The sequence below is a fragment of the Nothobranchius furzeri genome, chromosome 4, assembly GCF_043380555.1.
Source record: "Nothobranchius furzeri strain GRZ-AD chromosome 4, NfurGRZ-RIMD1, whole genome shotgun sequence".
NCBI lineage: Eukaryota > Metazoa > Chordata > Actinopteri > Cyprinodontiformes > Nothobranchiidae > Nothobranchius > Nothobranchius furzeri.
Window position 1 is genome coordinate 58,156,096 of NC_091744.1, and position 21,959 is coordinate 58,178,054.

The 21,959-nt window shown below is 43.1% G+C and overlaps 1 protein-coding gene across 5 annotated transcripts in view; it reads right to left on the minus strand.

The window, feature by feature from the left end:
• Positions 1 to 440: 440 nt before the first annotated feature.
• Positions 441 to 21,959, minus strand: part of LOC107388431 (transcriptional enhancer factor TEF-3) — a 38,662-nt gene continuing 17,143 nt past the window's right edge. For 2 of the 5 annotated variants that reach the window (XM_015963958.3, XM_015963960.3), the window contains exons 3-11: positions 20,457 to 20,528; positions 17,789 to 17,923; positions 17,257 to 17,300; positions 16,908 to 16,969; positions 16,616 to 16,746; positions 16,037 to 16,210; positions 8,577 to 8,717; positions 7,719 to 7,871; positions 441 to 1,321 (exon numbers count right to left, since the gene is read on the minus strand). In XM_015963958.3, coding sequence (XP_015819444.1) covers positions 1,208 to 1,321; positions 7,719 to 7,871; positions 8,577 to 8,717; positions 16,037 to 16,210; positions 16,616 to 16,746; positions 16,908 to 16,969; positions 17,257 to 17,300; positions 17,789 to 17,923; positions 20,457 to 20,528 — 1,026 coding nt within the window. In that variant the 3' untranslated portion in view covers positions 441 to 1,207. Of the gene's footprint in view, positions 1,322 to 7,718; positions 7,872 to 8,576; positions 8,718 to 16,036; positions 16,211 to 16,615; positions 16,747 to 16,907; positions 16,970 to 17,256; positions 17,301 to 17,788; positions 17,924 to 18,532; positions 18,644 to 19,400; positions 19,420 to 20,456; positions 20,529 to 21,959 lie in introns of those variants that run through there. The other 3 variants (XM_015963959.3, XM_070550302.1, XM_054733597.2) reach the window with 3 other exon arrangements.

Sequence of the window (21,959 nt, forward strand, 5' to 3'; positions counted from 1 at the left end):
TTAAAAAAAATACCGCGATAATACCGAAAAACGTGGTAATTTTGGTCACAATAACCATGAGGTTAAATTTTCACACCGTGACAACCTTAATACAGACCATTTTAGATTAGGTTACATTTCCTTTATTCCCAGATTATGTAGTTTGTAGCACTCATTATAATGTAGAAAATTTCTGGCCAATCCACGTGATCGGTATCGGTGATCGGTATCGGTGATCAGCATTCTTTTATATCGGTATCGGTGATCGGCAGCAAAAAACCTGATCGGTGCATCCCTAGATATAATCAGATAAAATCAGATATAACTACATAAAAATCTAAATGTCCTAATGATGGTTACAATAATAATAATAATAATGATAATAATAATAATCATGATAATAATAAAAATAATAAAGTGATCACAACACACTACCTTCATAAAATCAGCCACAGAAGGTGTTAGGTAAAAAACACTTGTATTTTCATCCAACATGGCAGCTTACATGTGCAGACAACTTGTGTAATCCAGTCCCAACCCTGTTCAAGTTAGTTAGAGTTAAATGTGCCTTTCGCAGTAGTCAGAGTTCTCAAAGACAAGAACACGAAACATTCAACGATAAACTTCAAACAAACGTAGCTCTTAAAACCAGGTCCAGTCTTCTGTCACAACTCTGTTAGGAGATGGACGATGTTCTGTACATCATCAATGAAATGCTATAATAACACAAAACATTGGCACAGACAGTGATACTGCATGATTGTGCAAAAGAGGGATCTCCAGTCCTTTTTACTCTCTCACTTTAACATTTGTTAAAGTTGTTAGATGGCACCATGAGGCAACCAAGCTCTGTTGCAAACACCTCCTGCACATGCATGTGTGTAACAGAAGCTGAATGAAAAACTATCTCCAATAAAACGAGATGAAAAACACCACCAGTGACAACTCTCTCATGCAGATTTTGTTTGGCTGCTTTGGTATAGACCACAGTGTTTAATGGTCCTCCTTTAAAAATACTAAGTTTCACACAGTTTGTTTCAGCTTTCAAATGCACTTCCTGTTCTTCAGCAGTGGTGATGTTCCTACTCGCACTGACACAGCTGGTGTTTCCTATCCAACTTGAAAATGTCCAGCTTTAAAGCTTGTGGCAGCTTTAGTCCTTTGTTTGGTGTTGTTGCTCAGCTACAAAGCGGGTCTAGAGTTGGTAAGTCCCAACTTTGGAGGTGTGTCAGTCTTTGACCAGCCTGTAAATATGATGCTGCGCGCCGTGCTCACTAGTAGACACCTCAAAGACGTAAGCTATGCACAGCAGGGTCTCCAGTGTGTCCCTGTTGGTCAGCACCTGCAGATAAACACAGAGTGCATTTTAGGACATGTCCAACTGCAACAATAGGAAGAAAAAGGATGAATTCAACCAAAATGGGGGTTTTCTGAGTCATTAAACATTGCAATGGATTATAAATTATATTGAGGTGTAAAAAAATAGTTTTGGCTCATGTGACCATATCAAAGATATGTTTTATCTATGGTGAACAGGGGCGTGGCTACTCACTTTGTACCAGAGCCCACACACTCAAATGGCTTCCTCACAAATTATATGCAATTTTTTTTTATTTCTGAGGGGTGTCCTTTCAGGCCATCGTACAATGAAATGAAACTGATATATATATAATATATATACATACATATACACATATACATACATATACACACATATACACATATATATATACATATACACATATGTATACATATATATATACATATGTATTCACATACTAGGGCCTGCACGACTTTATTTTTTTTTAAGTCGACAGTTAAGTAATGAAAGTCGAGTCGACTTCGACTAGTCGTTGATGACGTCGTACGCCGGAAGCGGCGGCGGGGGGGGGGGGGGGGGGGCGTCGGTCGGTAGGTTCGCTGGAGTTTTTGACAATTAAAATTGCGCCCACATTTTCTAAGTAAACACATCTTTTAACAACGGTAGTTTCTGCATCCTACTTCAGTCCTCTCCCCCTGCGCAGCAGCCGCAAACTCACTGATGCGCCTGCAGCCTCTCGGAGATCCTAAACATTAAACATTAAAATAATTATTTCATTTTCTGTTCCTCACTTCTGATGACCTTCAATGGTGTCTGTTTGTTGCAACCACCAGGTACAAAAACTAACTTGTTTTTATTTGACTATTTTTCTGTCCTGCCTGTTTATTATCTTCCTGCATCTCCTCTCAATCCTAAAGAAAAACTGCTACCTGGGTTCATATATATTCACCTTATGAGTTACCTTTGAACTGCAGTTCTAAAAGATCTACCGACCACAAAAACAGCGGAGTGCCGCTGCTCGCCGGCCGACTACAACGGGACCGTTTTTGCTGCGGAGTTCATGCCGGAGCGGAGCGGAGTGGAGATAGTGGAATCTTGGGGGTGCGTCACCGGAGGACAACAGGTGATGCACCTCGCTCCGCAGCAGCGAAATGCATCAGGCACAAATAACAGACAGAAAACATGAAAGGAAATGAGCCGACATGAATGATCGCGTGTTTAATTTGTTTTTGAGGTGGTGACACCTGATTTGGCGCTGCTCAGGACGCAATGTCTGGAGCGCGTCAACGATCAGAGCTTTGCATGCGCAAACTGGTTAAGATTAGGATGGGGGTGAGGGGAAGGTTAAATTGCAAGAGGGAAAAGGTCACAGTTTGGTTAAATGTCCGTTTTACCGCCGGTGTCAGTACCGCACAGCGTCGCCTCCGCCTCGATCCAGACGCGCAGGGGCTCATCACCTGCTGTCTTTTCCGAGGACTGCATCTTGTCAGTCATTATCACGTGACAGCGACTAGTTGATGACAGGCATAAAAAGTCACTACAGAGCCGTGAAGTCGACTAGTCGACTAGTTCGTACAACCCCTATCACATACACATGTATACACACACTGTAACATTTTGAAGGATCTTGAAGAGTAAAACCCAAACACACAGCAAAATTTACAGTTACACATGATTATTTACAATAACAAACAACTTTATATAATTTAATTTAATTTTAATATCAAACATTACAGTTATTAGCTTTCTCCTCTGATGTTCGGAGTTTAACGGTTTGCGACGCAATACATTATGGGAAACGTTGCTGCGTTGATGTATCCTCGATACAATTGGCGGAGCAAGAACACATCTGGAAGCTTTGAGCAAACTTTCCATGATGCATACTCAGGATTGGAACAGTCCTTGAGTCATCGTTGATGACGTTTCACAAGGACGTGAGTAGATTCTGTCCCAGGACCGCGCGCTGTCTGTGGTCTTGGCCATAACATAGATTTACATGTATTAGATGGCTTTCAGCCGTTATTTCAGCAGAACAGAAACAAAATATCTGCTGGATACACTGGAAGTGCTATTGCTGCTGACATTTAGACTTCCACATACCAAGTAACGTGAAGCTGATGGCATTTAAAGGTGTTTTGAGCTGGCTCATGGGACTGCAAAGTAAAATAGGGTCTGAGCACATTTTTGAAGATTAGAAGCATCTAAAACCTTGAAACTCACAAAGAGGTAGGAGCTGCAGAGGTGATTTCTGTGAACTAAAGGTTCATAAAATAATGGATGAACCACTGGGACATTTTAAACAGCTTTAGTGCATGGACAACGAGTCAACATGTGGAAAACTTGATAAATCGTTGTTTTGTTGAGTTGATTTGAATGCACCACTTGTCTCAAGAGTTGATTCATTGTGTCTCCATGTATCTGTTGCCTGTATGTGACTGTGAGCTGGTTTAAGATCAGCTAAATCAGCCCATTCAGACACCTAATGACATGCTGCCATGTGGTCGCCAGCGTGGGCTCAATATGGTCATTGTCCTCCCAGCTTGCGCTGCAGGAATGCAGCCATCAATAGAAAGAACACAAATTTCTTTGAACCTTGTTGTTGAGGATAACTTGGTTGCTATGGTAACGTGATGCACTCAATTCCTTTTTCCTCCCTGTGTTTGTTGTCTGAGAAGCACAGCAGCTCATTCACAAAAGTTGAGCAGAGCTGCTCCGGGTTCACGGTAAGTAACACGTCAGCAGCAGCGTGTTTCCACAAATGGAGCTGGGTGGTTTGAGTTGTTCAAACAAATATAAAGTTTAAAATTAAGCCTTTTGAGATAGCTTCTGTAATTTTAAATACAAGGATTGATAGAAATGGAATTTAGTTTCCATGGCCTGTAACGATTTTTCTTTTGTGTACAGTTCAGACTGACATCAAAGAACTATACTTGTGTAGTCAAAACCAACAACCCTTTTGCTACGAGACAACAGTGCTACCAACTGCAACACCAGGCAGCCCTTTAATCAAAACCTCTTAAAGGTGCAATATGTAAAAATGAAGGAAGAATGACATCATGTGGTCAAGTCTGGGTACTGCAGTCTTACTGCTGTTCCATGAGACAAGTCATACACATTAGTTTGATAAATGATAGTGATAAATGACCCGCACTTGTATAGCGCCTCTCAGAGTAAGGACTCCAAAGCGCTTTACACTACAGTGCATCATTCATCCATTCACGCACACATTCACACACTGATGGTGATGAGCTACGATGTAGCCACAGCTGCCCTGGGGCGCACTGACAGAGGCGAGGCTGCCGAGCACAGGCACCACCGGTCCCTTCGACCCTCCGACCACCACCAGCAGGCAAGGTGGGTTAAGTGTCTTGCCCAAGGACACAACAGCAGAATTCTCTGTCAGAGCCAGGATTGAACCTGCAACCTTCCGATTACTGGGCAACCCGCTCAACCTGTTGAGCTACTGCTGCCCATAAGTGGATACATCGTCATATCTGGTGTTATCACTCATGGATGTTTTACGGTAATGAGAACATACACTCAGTGGCGGCTGGCCAGTAGAGGGCGATAGGGCGCCGCCCTCCCAGTTTCCCCTGTGTTTTTAATTTTTATTTTAAAAAATAAATAAAATTAACAATAATCACATATTCTAAGTTAATTGTGTGTTTTGTAACAAAAAAAAATCATATGTATATATATATATATATATATATATATATATTGGTCTCTGAGGAGCGGTGGAGGCTGTGTGCTGTTTTTCAATCGCCCAAACAAGATGGGACCAGTTGTCCAATTGCTGACAAGAAAATCAAAGGGTAGGAATGGGAATGTATTCAATCGGCGTTGACGTTGTTTCAGAACGTTTCAGAAGCATGATGGGCGATAGAGCTACCGCCAAGGCTTTCGTTGGTGTTCGGTAGAACTCGGAGAGTCTCGACTCCAGCACATTTTTGGTCGTGACGGTCGTGACGCAGACGTAGACATGGACGCCAGTGCGCCTACAACATGGATACCGGATCTCAGCAGCCACTGAATTCAGTTCGGTCTCTTCTCCAGTTCGAGAGGAGAACTATGGTGGAAAAACTTAATGTCAAAGAGCTTGGACCAGATCAGCCCGACGTAAAGATAAGCCAGCAGGAGGAGGAGAGAGGTAAACTGTACACACGACGCTTCTCCCAAAATTGGTACACCAGGAAGCAGTGGCTAGCTGGATGCAATCACGCTAATGCGTTATTTTGCTTTCTGTGTTTGTTATTCAAAACAGCTGGGATCCACAGAAGGTGGATGTGGAACTTGTGTCTCATTGGGGACTCCATTCATTCTCTGACTGAGGAATGCAGCGCATCAGTGCAGCAGCCAACAAAGAAACGGAGGACGTTTGGACAGGGAGAACAACGGCTGGGTGCAGAGGTAAGCTGTACATTACATTTCTGTAAACAAGACAATCAGAATCAGAAATCCTTGGTTGTCCCACAAACCGGGACATTTGTTTAATAACATGTTTAATGTGCAATAACTGTAAAAACTAATTTCAACACACATACCTATTATACATATTTAATCATGTAAATGTGTATTTCAAGTAAATTTGTACATACATCAATCTGATTCCATTTTACTTGTTACACTTCTGCTGCAGCAAACAAATTTCCCAGGTTTTGGGACAATGAAACATTTCTGATTCTCAATTAGATGTTCTTACTTCAAATGTAAAAACATCTGATTGAGAATCAGAAATGTTTTATTGTCCCAAAAACTGGGAAATATAACATTTGTAAGAGGATACTGATGACATTATTTCCTATGAAAGTGTTTCCACTTTCCATAAGTCCTAACAGTGTAAATTTCTGGCATTTTGTCTAAGTAGTGTTTACTACCATTACTGTAACAGTGACCTGCTCATAATTTTTCGTGTTCAAATGTTGAAATAAAAAAAATGTTTTTGTTACTTGCCTCTTGCATTGCCTATTTACCATTTATGGTTATGTTATTTTATGTGTAATTTAATGAGGTATTTTTCAACCTTGGTCCGCAAGGCAGTGTGCCAATAGTCAGACACACCTGGATTAATCAGTTTGTCCAATGATGTAAGACAGGAAATAAAAGAGCTGTGCTTAATTCAGGAAATAGTGAAGTTGTGCACAAAGCTCAGAAAGCACAAGTTTGTTTAAAAAAAAATAGCACAGCCCCACCAAAAATATTTTTCACCAGCCGCCACTGCATACACTTATTATGGTAAAATGTCCAACATTAAAAAGGAGTGCAGTTGTTTGTCGTCTTGCTGTTAAAGTTCTAAACAACTCATTAAAGGAGGTGAAACAACATGATTTACTCTTTATTCACTTCACACATACATTTCACTGTAGTATAAATTTGTTGGTAATTGAAAAAATAGCTTGAGATATTTTTAAAGTTGAGCATTTGCTTCTAATCCACTGTTAGCATTGTTATCTCAACATTAGCCTCTAGCCTTCTTCAACAGATATTAACTCATTCAGTGCATTGGCATTTTTTACTGTGTGGGCGTTGGAACGAGCCCCCGCACCGTGAGAACAAACTTCTCAGCTCTAAAGCCGATCTTCATCCGTATACATCACACGTCGTGATCAGAAAACAGAACATCCATGTGTTAGGAGATCGTTTTGGGACGCTGCTGTAAAAAAAGTGAGGCACGAACCGGAAAAGCTTCTGCCGATCTCAATTCAACAACGGATTATGAAAGAACGGATAAAGCTTGAAACGCGTGGATTCTTCCTGATGTAAGAGGTGAGTCTCTGCTTTGTTTTGGTTGTTTTGGCGCTGACATCATCCTAGCATGCAACGTTCTGTGGCTCTTAAAAAAACAGTAAAAACGGTGAGAAACGCTGGCAGTGAATGAGTTAAAGTAAATGAAAGAAAATGCTGTGGCTACTAAAAATTACGTCTGGGTTGCTCCTATTTAGTGGGTTTGGTTCTTTAAACAACTGAAACTTTTTGCTTGCTAATGTCGAGTAACAAATGCTGGCACTGCAGTGTTAGCTTGGCGCAGCCTCGGCAACCTCGCAGGCTCGCTACATCCCTCTTTTACCCTTTTGGAAGAAGAAAATCTGATTGCTTCTATGGAGCAGTTATTAGATTAGCACCTCAGTGTTTGTTTGAGGTGTGCTGAAATGTTGAAAATACACACACACACACACACACACACACACACACACACACACACACACACACACACACACACACACACACACACACACACACACACACACACACACACACACACGCACACACACACACACACACACACACACACACAAGTTATTGCTTATATAAGTACTATGAAATGAAACCATTTTAAGAAACAAATGCTTTATCATCGTAGCACATCATTGCATGTAGACAGGAAGTAGAACTCCAAACCCCTCCTCCCAACGTTTACCTGTAGGATAGTGAAGTTCTCCAGTACGCTGTTCATCATGTATTTCTCAGGGAGATGTTTAAGCTTGTGGATGAAATTGATCATATATTCACATAACGGGGATCGATGAATCCGAAAAACATAGCGACCATTCTCAAAGCGTGCATACTCCGTCTGCAGAAAATAAAGATTTATAAATAGACAGTCCAATAAAAATAGCATTTATTATATTTTTAGAGACTTTAAAGCACATGAAAGGATAAAGTTTGCAGTCCAGACATAAAAACGACTTGTGGATGCGCGTGATAAGCTGTAATGTGAGCAATGGAATAAATCTAACTCAGCATATGGCATGCCAGATTTGGCAATAAACATATTTCTTGTGACAACCGTAATCAAATGATGAAGCCATTAAATATCATCATGTGGCCTACTGAGGCAGATGGCTCTACCAAGGGATGTGTGTGTTTGTGTTTGAGTGTGTGTGTTAATATTGTTCAATCCATCAGCTGTGTGTGGGGGCAGGGAAACAACTGTGTTTAGCAAGCAGGAAATGCAGGCCGTAGTCAGGCTGTGAGTCAGGTTTCTGAGCACAGATCAGCTCCAACTGACTGGAATCCATCTCAGCCAGAGGAGATCGTTCACTCAGGGAGGTGATGTGACCATGACTCTTTAACGCTCCTATGACCCAATATGTAAAACTAATTCCTATAAATAATTGACTGATAATAGTCATGGGGGATTACAAACAGCACAAGTCTGATGGGAAACACTTTTTAATGCTTTCTTACTTCCAAAAACAAATAAGACAGCTGAAGCCCTGAAAAGGTATATGCTAGACACATGAGTGGTTGGTTTTTGGGTATATTCTCATCTCACCTCCACTTTTTCCACCACCTGTTTTCCAAAAGAGCAGACCTTGGTGGATGAGGTGATGATCATGTTCTCAGAGCTCTCATACTGACTGGACACACCATAAAAGAAGTTGCTATCATCCTGCAGGTTCACACTCAGGTCCGCCTTGAAAGAGAAACGTGACAGGATCAACAAGAAGAACAACAACTTGTCACAAAACTCTAACATTGTCATGCTGCTGGACTAGAGAACTGGTTGAAGTCGCTTTGACCCGTTTTTCAGGGATCTTTTTTAGATCTCCATTTGATCCCTTATATGTTGTTCAGAAGTCAAAGAAGCAGCAAAATGCTTCATGTGTTCTTAAACCACCTGACTCCAGAAAGAGAGAAATGCTAACCATGTCTTCCTAAAGCATAGTGTGCAATGACAGTGTACCCACAACTTTGAAAGCAATGATTCCCATAAATGTGGCTGGACTAGTTGGTTTGGATTTCCTCTCACCCTTAATACAATCCATTAAAAACCCATTAAAAACCACATTTTGGTTTCATTTCTATTGTTCTGATATTGGAATATGGGAATTACCAGTAGTATAAAGGATGGCAAATCAAATGGACCAGTTGATTAAGTTGATGGTGTTGCCTGAAACAAGTCTCAAGTTATAAAAAATGGTCTATTTGTATGGTGTTCCACTTATGGGCCATTCCCATCTGTACCGGGTCGGCCCGGGCCGGGTAGCGTAGGTTGTTTACATATCTGGGTGGCCTGGTGTTTTTCCGGGCCAACCAAGGCTCATTCTCAGCCCTCTTCTCGAGGGGGTCTGCTTCAGGCCGACCAGGGCCAACACGCCCACTGCTGACAGCAAATTCACACCTTCCATTAGAGCAAGCCTCTGATTGGTGGGTAGAATCAGCCCACATGGGCTTAAGGCAAGGATGTGTGGAATCAACCAGGCCAGGCTGGGGCCGACTGGGGCTACCCGGCCCGGGCTGACCCGGTACAGATGGGAATGGCCCATAAGGGTTCTTCTAAAGGTTCCGCTCAGGGTTCTACAACCCCCCAAGGCGCTTCAAAACACAATCCTTTATCCACCCATTCACACACAGGTGATGATGAACTACATTGTAGCCACAGCTTGTCACGATATGAGCCAGGAGGAGGTTTGGACCCAAAATGCAGAAACACCAAATGACATGAGGCAGGTAAAGTATAATACCTTTGATTAGGATGGGAACAAAAAATCCAAAAGGGTAGGAAGCCAAAAAAACCAATGTCCTAAAATCCGGGAGACCAAAGCTCACTTAAAGAGCACAAACCTAGAGACCAAGTGGAGGGTAACAAAACAACGCTGACACAAACAATGGACCGACAAAACACTGTGACACAGACAGGGTTTTATACACTGGGGAGCATGAGAGGGAGATGAGCTGCAGGTGTGTGGGGAGAGAAACCAAGTGAAAGCAATTAACTAATCAGGGAGAAAACTAACATGACCTAAGAGTAAAACCTAAAGACAAGAAGAGCAGCAAACATAACTAATATTCTAAGGGGGAGGAAAACCACAAACACTGGTGGGGAAAAACACACCAGAGTCTAATGAAATGAACAGCTGAAACTAAAGGAAAACACTACAGAAAGAAAAATTACAGGGGCGTGACTAAGGGGGACCACGGGAGCACTGGACCTGGGAGGGGGATACCTGGGGAGGGAAACCTAGAGGGCTGCAGATCTGGGGACAAATGAGGAACACAAGGAGACACATGAGGGGAGACGCAGACACAGACCATGACACAGCTACCCTGGGGCGCACTGACAGAAGCGAGGCAGCCATACACTGGCACCACCGGTCCCGCCAACCACCACCAGCAGGGAAGGTGGGTAAAGTGTCTTGCCCAAGGACACAACCGCAGAAATCTCTGATTGGAGCCAGGATTGAACCTAGGACCTTCCGATGACTGGACAACCCGTTTTACCTCCTGAGCTACTGCTGTCGCATAAAAGGAGCATAAAATAAAAGTATTAGCATGATCTCATCACAGTGTTCAATAATATTTCAATTGTTTGTTTTCCTGACTCAGTCCAGACTGCTCTAACCTGTTTAAAATAAAATGGTGGTGTGCAAAATGTGCAGAAACATAAATACGGGCTCACTCCTCTCTTCTCTCTGGTTCAACTTTGAACTGAGGTGGGTATAATCTGATTTTGGATCAGACTGAGGTGAAATCTCCTCTGTCAGACAGCTGGGCTCTTTTACCTTTTCCCCTGTTGGGTTCTTGTCTTCTAATGGGCAATTGAGACACCGCTCAGCCTCCTCTCATGTCTTCATCGCCCTGTTTGTCTTCATCCTTTGCTCATGTAATTTCTCTATTTGTCTTCATCCCTGGGGCCCAGTGGCCCTCCCCACACTGCCATTCCCTGCTTCCCTAACAGCCTGCGAGGGAATTCATCCAATTACAATCATCAGCGTGCAATTGGCTGATTAGATCATGGTGGGCAGGCTAGCTGTGTAACAATTTAGCAGAGCCGCTTCAAATCGGATTCCCCGTGCACTTCAAAGGCGCGAGACAATCCGTTAGGACAGGACCACGGGCACTGAAGAGGAGCGGGGGAGGAAGGGGGGGGGGGGGGGTAGCTAGTGGCCAAAGGGAGAAGGGGGGTAAGCACGAAATTCAATCTAGAATGCCATAGCTTTGGTCAGCTGCCTGTCACTGTCACCATGCCAACCTGCACCTCAACACACCCCCAAGTCACGACCTTCCTTGTGGCAGCGGCTGCATCAAATCCACTTTTCACTTCTTTCATAATGGGTTATTTGAGGGGGTTTTTTTGGGGGGGGGGGGGGGGTTGCCAAACATTTTAATTAGCTTATTTTCAAACCTAAGATTATTGCTGCCTTTTCCGCCCAACAGTAGTGCTGAAATGCCCAGCTGTGTGTTTTGTCATGGATGCCTTGAGAATTGGACGACCCCCTTGGGATACGAAAAGATGAACAAACCGAAGGGCGGACAGTGCCGTGAGCTTGTTTTTTCCTATGGCACAGAGCCGCGTATGTCGCAGCCGTGGACTCCACCAGGCTCAGACATGAATTAAGAGAGTAATATTTCACCCATGAACGGCTCGTCGGTAACACGCCACCCAGAATTTCTCCTGCAATCCGGATCTGTTGTTCACACTGTCTGCATCCCTATTTGGATCTGCTGCTCTTTATTGCTGCCTTGCTCTCATGTTAGCCGTGATATATGGTGTGGTTACTCCTGTCCCCACCTTAACCCTGGAACCAAATGCCATGGGTCCGACCAGCTGCTCTTCCCAAGGACCGCAGAAGTCCATTTCCAACATGGTGCCACTTGCCAATGTCTTTTATCTATTTACAATAAATAATGCGGATGTCAAGCATGTGGGACGGGTAGTGCCACACATACAGACTCATCAGGTGGTATGAGATTCACAGCGGGGCTTTGAACTTGACTTTAAGAGTGTCCTGTGCCCTCAACCAAAGTGTTAAAGCTATATTTTACTGCTTAGTGAGTGAACCCAATCGCATATAAATATTTTCTGCTACTCATGAGCCTCCAGCTGTGACAAGGATCTATGGAGGACAGAATGACTCGTTTCAGCCTGTCTTGTCTTACTTTCTCACCGTGTGCTTTTAGGTTGAAAAGCAATAATCAGCAAGTCTAATTTTGGACTAAGTAGACATCAAAACTACATTTAGATTAAATAGATGTTTACATTTATCCAGCAATGCAAGAAGAAAAATAGATTGCTCATTGGACAGATTTGTGGTTATTATTGGTTGCTATTTTGCAACTTTTGAAGTCAACTTAGTTCCACACCGGCAAACATAAAAATGGCTTCGACTCGAGAGGTTTGGGATTTATTGTGATGCTTTTTGAATTTTTGTTCCTGACTTTATTGTCTGGACTCAGCATCGTTTGTCGCTGTGGTGGCCTCATGGAGGGGGCCATCGTCTAGCACACTGCTGCTAACCACTAAAACATTCTCCCTCTCCTGATAATAACTTTTTGCTTTCCTTGACGTTGGATGTGCTACTACTAGTTTATCTGTTTAATTATAGATCCACTAGGATAAATACAATAAAGTTTATCTTTCACCAAATAGAATATTTACTAAGACATCACAATATAACTATAGACACATTACATGTGTGTGTGTGTGTGTATGTGTGTGTGTGTGTGTGTGTGTGTGTGTGTGTGTGTGTGTGTGTGTGTGTCTGCTCTGTCATCTCGATCCCCAGTGAGTCGTTGTCAGAGTCCAAGCCCCCAGGCCGGGCTCTCCCAGTTGACCGGCTTCCGTCTTGGACCACATTACCCAGCATGCCCCTCGCGGGGATTCCCTCCACGTTTCACCTGCGTCAATCCATGTCTATATATGGAAGACGCTACACCGGCTCTTAACTCAGTCATCGTTCCACCGTGATCCATGATCAGAGTATTTCCAAAGCTACTACAGCTAAACCTCCACCTTTCCTCCTCAGACCTCATCCGTCAGCCTTTCCAGCACCGCTTTCAGCCAACCGTCTGTATAATAAACGCTCTTACTCCCGAACCCAGTCTTCGAGTATGACAGTCGTGGTGGATGGCTGCTTATACTGAGTCAGGATTCTCTGGAGGTTTCTTCCTGTTAAAAGGGAGTTTTCCTCTCCACTGTCGCTTCATGCTTGCTTAGTATGAGGATTGCTGTAAAGTCGCTGACACTAGTCAGTGACTTGATGCAATTTGCTGGGTTCCTTATATAGGAAACATTATTTCTGATTGGCTTAATGAACTGACCTGAATTGGAATGTTTATTATGTGAAGTGCCTTGAGACGACTCTTGTCGTGATTTGGCGCTATATAAATAAACTTGAATTTAATTTTCTGATTGCAAATATCACATGGATCACCTGATGATTTTTGAAAAACATATCATTAAACTTAATATCTACTACAGAGTCCTTTTTGCAGACAGCACAACTGAAGATGGCTGCCAGAGCCAACTTTCCTTGGCAAACTCAAAAATGAGTACAACTCAGTTTCAGATTGTAGCACGACCCACCTAAGTGCTAATAAACTGAACGAGTTCTTGCCACGTTGTCATTTTCAATATTTAAATAAAACACAAATATCAAATAACTGCTTTTTGCAGATGATGTTGGCTTCATCAGAGCGTGATCTCCGGTTTTCGGTTCGCGGCCGAGTGTGAAGCAGCTGGGAAGAGAATCAACTCCTCTAAATCCGAGACCACGGTCTTGAGTCGGAAAAGGGTAGAATGCCTTCTCCAGGTCAGGGACGAGGTCCTGCCTCAAGTGGAGGAGTTTAAGTATCTTGGGGTTTTGTTTACGAGTGAGGGAAAAACAGAACGTGAGATTGACAGGTGGATTGGTGCTGCGTCTACAGTGATGTGGGCGTTGTAACGGTCTGTCATGGTGAAGAGAGAGCTGAGCCAGACAGCACGGGCATCTAGTTAAGATGCCTCCTTGGTGAGATTGTCTGGCACGTCCAATCAGGTGAAGACCTAAAGGAAGACCCGGTACACACTGAAGGGACTATGTCTCTTGGCTGGCCTGGGAAAACCTTAGGATTTCCCTGGTGGAGCTGGCCCACGTGGCTGGGTAAAGGGAAGTCTGGGCCTCCCTGCTTAGGCTGCTGCCTCCATGACCCGACCCCGGATATGTGGCTGAAGATGGATGGATAGATAAATTACTTCTTTATTTCTCAGCATATCATCCTGGTTTAAAGCTTTGGTACGGCATGTGGTGGGAAGAATCATCATCAAACAGCATGTAAGGTCTTTTGTGACTAAAGTTAAATGATACATTAATTTATGATCACAGCCAAACATACTGTGATACTGATAGGCTGTCATCTCCATTGTCTCATTTATCTGTGTACAGGGACATTGATGTCACCACATTATTTAGCAACTAGAAAAGTGAGTATACATAAACAGCACAAAGTAACAAATATTTACTCTTGATTTGTGCTTTCAAACTTTTTTCTATGACTTGCTAGTTGAGTCGAGTGCATTCTTTGTTTTTTGTGTCTTTTCAAATGAAGTTTTGCAAACAATCCGAGCTGAATGCACTATCATGTTAAAGAGCAAGTTACCCCCTAAAAGAAACTCACTTCACTCCCTCTTCATGTTTGACAAATGCTGTTGCCTGGCAGACCGAGAGGGTGGTGCCGCTAACAAATACACACACACACAGGCTCACGACGGCATTGTGACATCATAATGTACCAGTTTACATCATAGCATACCTCTTAGCCAATGGCGGTGGCAGATTTGAATTCAAATACAGTGCAGAGTTTTTACCTGACAACGGCGCAACACTGACAGTTTTAGGCAGAATATTTAAATTTTAACTAAGATGCACTGAAGTACCAAACTATTGACTACACATGTCTGCAGCACAATTAGATACACATTTATATAGTTTATCAGCAAAAAAAAAAGTTGATTTGGGGGTGACTTGCTCTTTAACTAATCTGTAGGTTCTAAAATATGTGCTCAATGCAAAAACTGTGTTTTTCTCTCTGATGTTCAGAGCAGCAAACAGTTACTAAGTTTTATTCTAAATGAGGGTCCACCCTTGGCAAATACAGCCTGCTTCCCAATGTGATGTGTTTTAGATTTCAGCTCTGCTGTGGCTGATCTGTTAACCTCTGCAATTTCCTTAGAAAGCAACAAGTCATGGTTCGGCAGATGATCGTTTACCTCAGATAACCTTTAGAGACTGCATGACTTTGAATTTATTTATTTATTTTTGTTTGATCTAAACAGAAACACCCTGACTCAAAGGGACTGACCTTGTAGCAGACTACTGATTCACTCAAAGCCACCTTATTTGTAAAGGTACCATCTTCTGACAGTGAGTAGAGAGGGTTGCATGGTCATCTATGCATGAGAATGTGTGTGTGTGTGTGTGTGTGTGTGTGTGTGTGTGTGTGTGTGTGTGTGTGTGTGTGTGTGTGTGTGTGTGTGTGTGTGTGTGTTCGTAGAGGAATCTATAAATAAGAACACAGGGGGCATGAAGGCTGGACCCTGTCTAATCGTGCAGAAACAGGTGTCTGGGATCCCATTTCTTTTGGTGAAAGATCAGGCCTGCCACTCTTCCCAAGGCTGCTGTCACACACACTTGTACCACAGACATATACAAATACAGTAATGGAAAAGCTGCACTGTGCACCAACGTTCACTTGGTTGGCACATAAACCACCAGTAAGGGAGGCCATGAGAACCGTGACGTTCCATCCATTCTGGCCCTAAATCGCACTTAAATGCCTTCAACTTAGATGGTTAAGCTGTCTCAACACCGCTAGGCCATTAACAGCCAACAGGTGCTACAAAACATTAACAAGTGTGCTCGCCTCACCCTCATGACTTGAGGAGGATTATACGACCGTGTGTGAAACTTAGAACACACAGAATCCCATGCTGAGCGTACTGCAGTGTACACTGATTTAAAAAAAGTTCTTTACCCAGAATTTCACAAGAAAGAAGGTGTTGTGTGGCCCGTTGTCAAACAGTTCTTTCAGGCCCCCTTTCTTTTCTGGGAACTTGTCATAGATCTGCCTGATGTCCACCGACTCCAGATAGGGGTCACTGTAGCTCGGGTTGGACTGGGCGATGTGCACAAACAGGTGCTTGTTGAACTGGAAATGGAAAGAGAACATTTGAGATGACAAAATGTGGAACATACCTAGTTTGCTAAGAGCAGTTATCCAACTCGACCTGCTGCCACCATAAATCCTACATTTAGTAAAATCCTCTCACTATCTCAAAATCCTTCCTACTGCATGAATGAATTCATTTTATAGTGACAAAGATGGTTTCAGGTGCTGAACCTCAATGCTTAATGGCTGAGCTAGCTAATATTCACTTAGCATTCCTTATATGGTGTGTAGGATCCCTGCTGACAGAGTCCACCCGAGGGCTTAAATGTGGTGAATGTAAGTAATCAGAGGTTTGTTGCAGTCTAAATATTTTTTAAAGTTATTATTTTGGCTTTAAATGATGATAACTCCCACATAGTCCCAGATGGATGGAGCTACACTCACTGTCTCTGAGTCCTGAGGGTGCTCCAGAAAGGCGGAGAACTCAAGCATTCGTAGCTTGGAGCTGGCGATACTTCGACCTTGCCAAGGGGGGCCACCAGGAGACATGGACAGCCCCGGAGTGCTTTCATAACCTGCAAACAACAGATGACAGAGAATGTGCACATGTGCTGTTTTATAGAGGCCAAGTTTAACTTAAAAATGCATTTAAAAAGAAGTCATTTCTGAGCTTTGCATCACTTTGCTGACATGACAGGCGTCTGTCAACGCGACAGAGAGGAGAGGGAGCACCCACCTGTTATTGGGACCGGGCCTGATGCTTGCATGGCATAACTCTGCTGGGAGAAGGGCTTAATGCTGGGGAGAGGAGACAGACGAGAGAGGGAGAGGCATGTTATTCTCCGACTCTGCCTCATGACCCCATCTCATGTACTAATTGGACTGCCTGACCTCGAGGGACGCGGGGAGCACAGAGGATTGTTGAATGTCAGACAGCTGAAGACTTCTCTTTCTAATTGCTCTGACTTGTTTTGATTTGTTCTCAGATTCTTTTCTTGACTGAAATTTATCTGATGATTGTTAAGCTAATCGCATGAGAAATTACTCATGGACAGCACCGTAGAGGAAGCAGAAAGAGTACTTACTCTTCGTGGCCTCCTGGCTGTCCCGGAAGTGTCCCGTGCCAGAACTGGGAAAAGCAAAAGAACTTAACCTCGATAAAATAATTCCAAACAGTTGCTGAGGCACAAGAAGTTCGTTTGATTAGCATTTTAAATGCAAGTTTTGGCTAAAGGATGCATCTGACAATAATGTATTTAGGGTAAATGTGATGTCAAATCGTTCTTGTGGTTGTCAATATAACAAAAGAGGTTATCACAAAAGTTTTAGTCTGTCTAAACTGTAGTCGTGGATCCGTTAAATAAGACGTTTTAACTTCATAGATGCTGCAAAAGATAAATTGTCAAAGAAAATAAAACCAAAGTACGAGGATCTGTTCGACCAATTTGTAGAAATAATGTGAAAAATCTGAAACACTTCTCAAAAATAAAATAAAAATAAAATCACATTAACTGCACTTGAACTTTCAAGCTGAATGGCTTCATGATGATTGCCATGTTTTCAGTAAAATAAAAAAGAGCCAAGCTTGGTGTGACTGGCATGATGGACAGGACTCACCCCACCAGTAGTGGGATACGCTGGTCTAGAGAGGCCTTGGAGAGCCATCTTGTTCTGGAAGGCTGTGGGTGAGATGATCTGAGCTGAGGACATCGTGGCCATACTCTGGAGGGCCTTGTCTTTGGCAGCCTGGTCCTGCGGAGAGGGACAGAGGGTAAGCATTAAGATAAACTGACAAAAGGACAGCCCTCATCTTACTCCGTTCAAGTCAACAGCCAACTTTTCTTGCTAATAAAAGCAGAGCCCAAAAAAAGGGGAAGCGAGAGGCTGAGGCCGTCTTGCATCACTGGTGAATCCCTGCCAGGCAGAGAGCTGGAAACAAGGTACTATTACAGTCAAGGGCCTTTGGGTCAGGAGTTAAGTTTATTGCTTTGGCAGGGGCGAGCCTGCGATGACAACTAGCTTCTGTTAGAGGCTGCACTGGAGGTCAAGGCAACCATCAAGGTGATATATCAATACTCTCCTCATACTGGGATCAAACCAGCAACAATCAATTGTCATTAAACAGATTTCATACAGAGAATATGGTAAATAGTCGGTATTTGCATAGCCTCTTCTTGGGGTTCTACAGGTGGGGATGAGCTACAATGTAGCCACAGCTGCCCTGGGGCGCGCTGACAGAGGTAAGGCCTGCTGAACACTGGCGCCACTGGTCCCTCTGACCACCATCAGCAGGCAACGTCTTGCCCAAAGACACAACAGCAGCATTCTCTGGTGGGAGTCGGGTTCAAACCCGCAGCCTACCAATTACAAGAAAACCCGCTCTGTCTGCTGAGCTTCTGCTGTCGAGGTAAACGGGTGATAGAGTTGAACCTCCTCCTTCAGCGGTCTGCAAATCTCAGAGCCCCACTTCACTCTGTAAAAAAAAGTCCAGTGAACTTAAAAAAGTAAAGCAACCAGTTGCAATACAATTTTAAGTTCAGTCAACTTTTTAGGTGCTTGTTTTTTCTGTATTACCGTAACATTTTGCAAGTTAAAACGTTCAACTGACTTAAAACTTTAAGCTCTCCAGACAAATTGCAAGTTGGATTTTTAACAGTTGGGCAAGGCCACTCGAAGCATTCTTCTTCCCAGAACTGGCTAACACAAGGGCATAGCTGAAACATGGGAGGACGGGGGGTTGGGTACATGTGGCAGAGCTCTCAGTTACATTATAGATGTTTTTAAAAAGGCCGATCACAGGAGCCAACCCTGTGACCGGCACAGAGCTCTGCCAGCTGAACCCTGGTGGCTGCCGTCCAAGGTGAGGGAGAGCAGGACCGCCTGCTGTGGCTGTCAGCATGTGTGCGTATATGTGAAATGCAAACTGAGAAATACTGGGGAGACATGGATGTGTAAGCTTTCAACATGGCACTTGGAAAAACCTTCACTGTACAATAAAACAGATGTAAAGCCAAAAAGCAATAATGCAGGGATTCATTTGCTTCATGACACATGCGTTAGGTTATTTATAGTCAGAGAAAGCAGGATACAGTGTTTGTGAAATATGTTCACTTCCACACTGGACTGTTTCACTATTGATGTTGGCCGATGCCTACAACTGCTACAAGCTCAAATTCATACAATGAATGAAATTTAATAAAAGAATAATGCAATGTGACAGAGCACTGACCAACAGATTTGTGTATGGGCAAGAGGGCGCTGTCAATCAACGAATGAACCCCGGGTCCCAGCACGCCCTACAGGGTTACGTTGGAATGGAGAAACCAAAGCAACTACCAAAGTTAGAGTCATCAACTTAAGTTAACCCTTTGGTGCATAATGGTCACTACAGTGGACAGGTACTCAAAATTGTTATTTATTTATTTTTGCTATTAAGCACAGCTGTTGAAGACTTTCTTGCATTTGATCCCCTCCATTTGTACTTGAGTAAGCCAAACCAACATATTTCATGCTCAGAATGCACGCTGTCCACTGAGGTGGACATGTAATAAATTATTTGTAAATTATAAATTTTTACAAAAAATATTGGTTGAAATTTGTTTCATCCACATCTAAAGACGAATGAAAAAAAATGTAAAAAAAGATCATGGTTGAAGATATCATAATTCATGCATCAAAGGGTTAAGCTGTCACCCCCCCCCCCCCCACCCACCCACCCCACACCCCACCCCGCTGTCCATGCTTTTACAGCACACAGAGCATGTGTGCGTACCTGCATGCGTGTGTGTGTGTGTGCATGCGTGTGTGTGTATCAGTGTGCATGTGTGTGTGTGTGTGTGCGTGTGCGTGTGCGTGCGTGCATATGTGCATGCATGTGTGCGTGTGTGTGTGTGTGTGTGTGTGTGTGTGTGTGTGTGTGTGTGTGCGTGCATATGTGCATGCATGTGTGTGTGTGTGTGCGCGTGCATATGTGCATGCATGTGAGTGTGTGCACATGTGTATGTGTTTGTTTGTGAAGCGAGGGGTTTGAAGCGTGTACAACCCTTCCGAATGGACCAATCACAGCTCTTTATGTGTTTGAAACCCCTCTAGAGAGCTGTGATTGGCCAGCCAGAGTCCTGGTAGGAGCTGCAGAGGTTCCAATGGAGCATGCCTAGACCAAACTTTGCAAAGCAAGAATTTGGTCTAGTTCACTAGGCTAACAGATTACAGCTTTAAGACACATAACAAAACAAAACAGTAAGTAATTTATTTATAATATAAAAACAAATAGAAGGTGACTCACGTAGCGTACCTTCAGCTTCACCTGGATCTCTCTGGCCTTTCGTCGGGCTAAAACCTGAATGTGGCTAGACACCTGGAAGACACAAGCACATACTTTAGAGCTGTGTTCTGTACTGGTCAACTGCAGGAAACTTCACCAACGTCACACACTAACCCACTCATCTTAGACTTTGCCCAGTTATTCAAAGCTCCAAGCAGCTCTGGTCGGATTAATTTAGAAAGTTGTGTAAGGAAACATAAAGTAAAGCTTCCAGAAACAGTTCTGTTTTTGCCATTTGGAAGTATAAACCATAGAGTAACCATAAAGTACCATAAATAAGAGTACGGACCAGTGAATCCGCTAGCCTCTGTTACAGAAAACTACACAATAATAAAACTGTGACCTAAAAGTGTATTTTTGAGAGCTGTTCAGAGACTATAAAATTAAATGCACTATTAAAGGTGTATTATGTATAGTATAAATGAAGTAAACATGGCATCCTGTGGAAAATTTTGGTTACTGCAACCACTTTAAACAACTCTGGAGCTTTTTGCTGGCTGTCATCAAATTACTATTGTCGGCGCTGCAGCATTAGCTCGCAGGAGACATGGCAACCCCACACTCACTGATGGTAAACAGTAGCTGTGTCTCTCCTTACGGTGGCACAGGAGTTAAGTGCTCGCCCCGTAATCATAAAGTTGCAAGTTTGAGTCCTGCTCAGTTTGTCACTGTCGTTGTGACCTTGGGCAAGACATTTACCCCCCCCCCCCCCCTGTCTGCTGGTGGTGGTCGGAGGGACCGGTGGTGCCAGTGTCTGTGCACCCCAGGGCAGCTGTGGCTACATCGTAGCTCATCCCCATCAGTGTGTGAATGTGTTTGTGAACTGGTGAATGACTGATTGTGTTAAAAAGCGACTTGGGGGGTTCTTGGACTCTAGAGGGCGCTATATCAAATACAGGCCATTTACCATTTCTTCCTTCCTTTGTTTTGAAAGGAGAAAAACTGCCCATCCCCACAGCCAGCTGGATATGAATATGTTTCAGTATAACCTTCCTTCCAAAATGACTGAAACATTAGACTCTTTTGGGATTTTTTCATTGTAAAATTCTCACAATATTCGTACATACTGCACCTTTAAGCTTTGTGGACTTGCGCCAAGCTGTTGATTCAGGTGATAATTCTCTGCACAAGTATGACTGACCCCCTCACTCTGTTGTTATCATTTGATACATTATTATAACTGAATTGTAGTCATAGGACAGATTGGGATTTGAGATTAAGCAGAGCCTTTTGGACCTTTCTATTGGGGTCAAGGTTCTCAGACCAAACAGCAGAAAACAAGCAAAAAAAAAAAAAAACAGACTAGTTCAATTGCAGATATTGTAAAAAAAAAAAAAAAAAAGCATTTTGTGGTTTAATTCAATGGTTGTCCAACTAAATGCATATCTGAGCCTCAAAAATCAGTTTTTAAAAGATAAACTGTTTTAAAGTCCGCAACCAGGTCATTGCTACCCAGCAATGAAA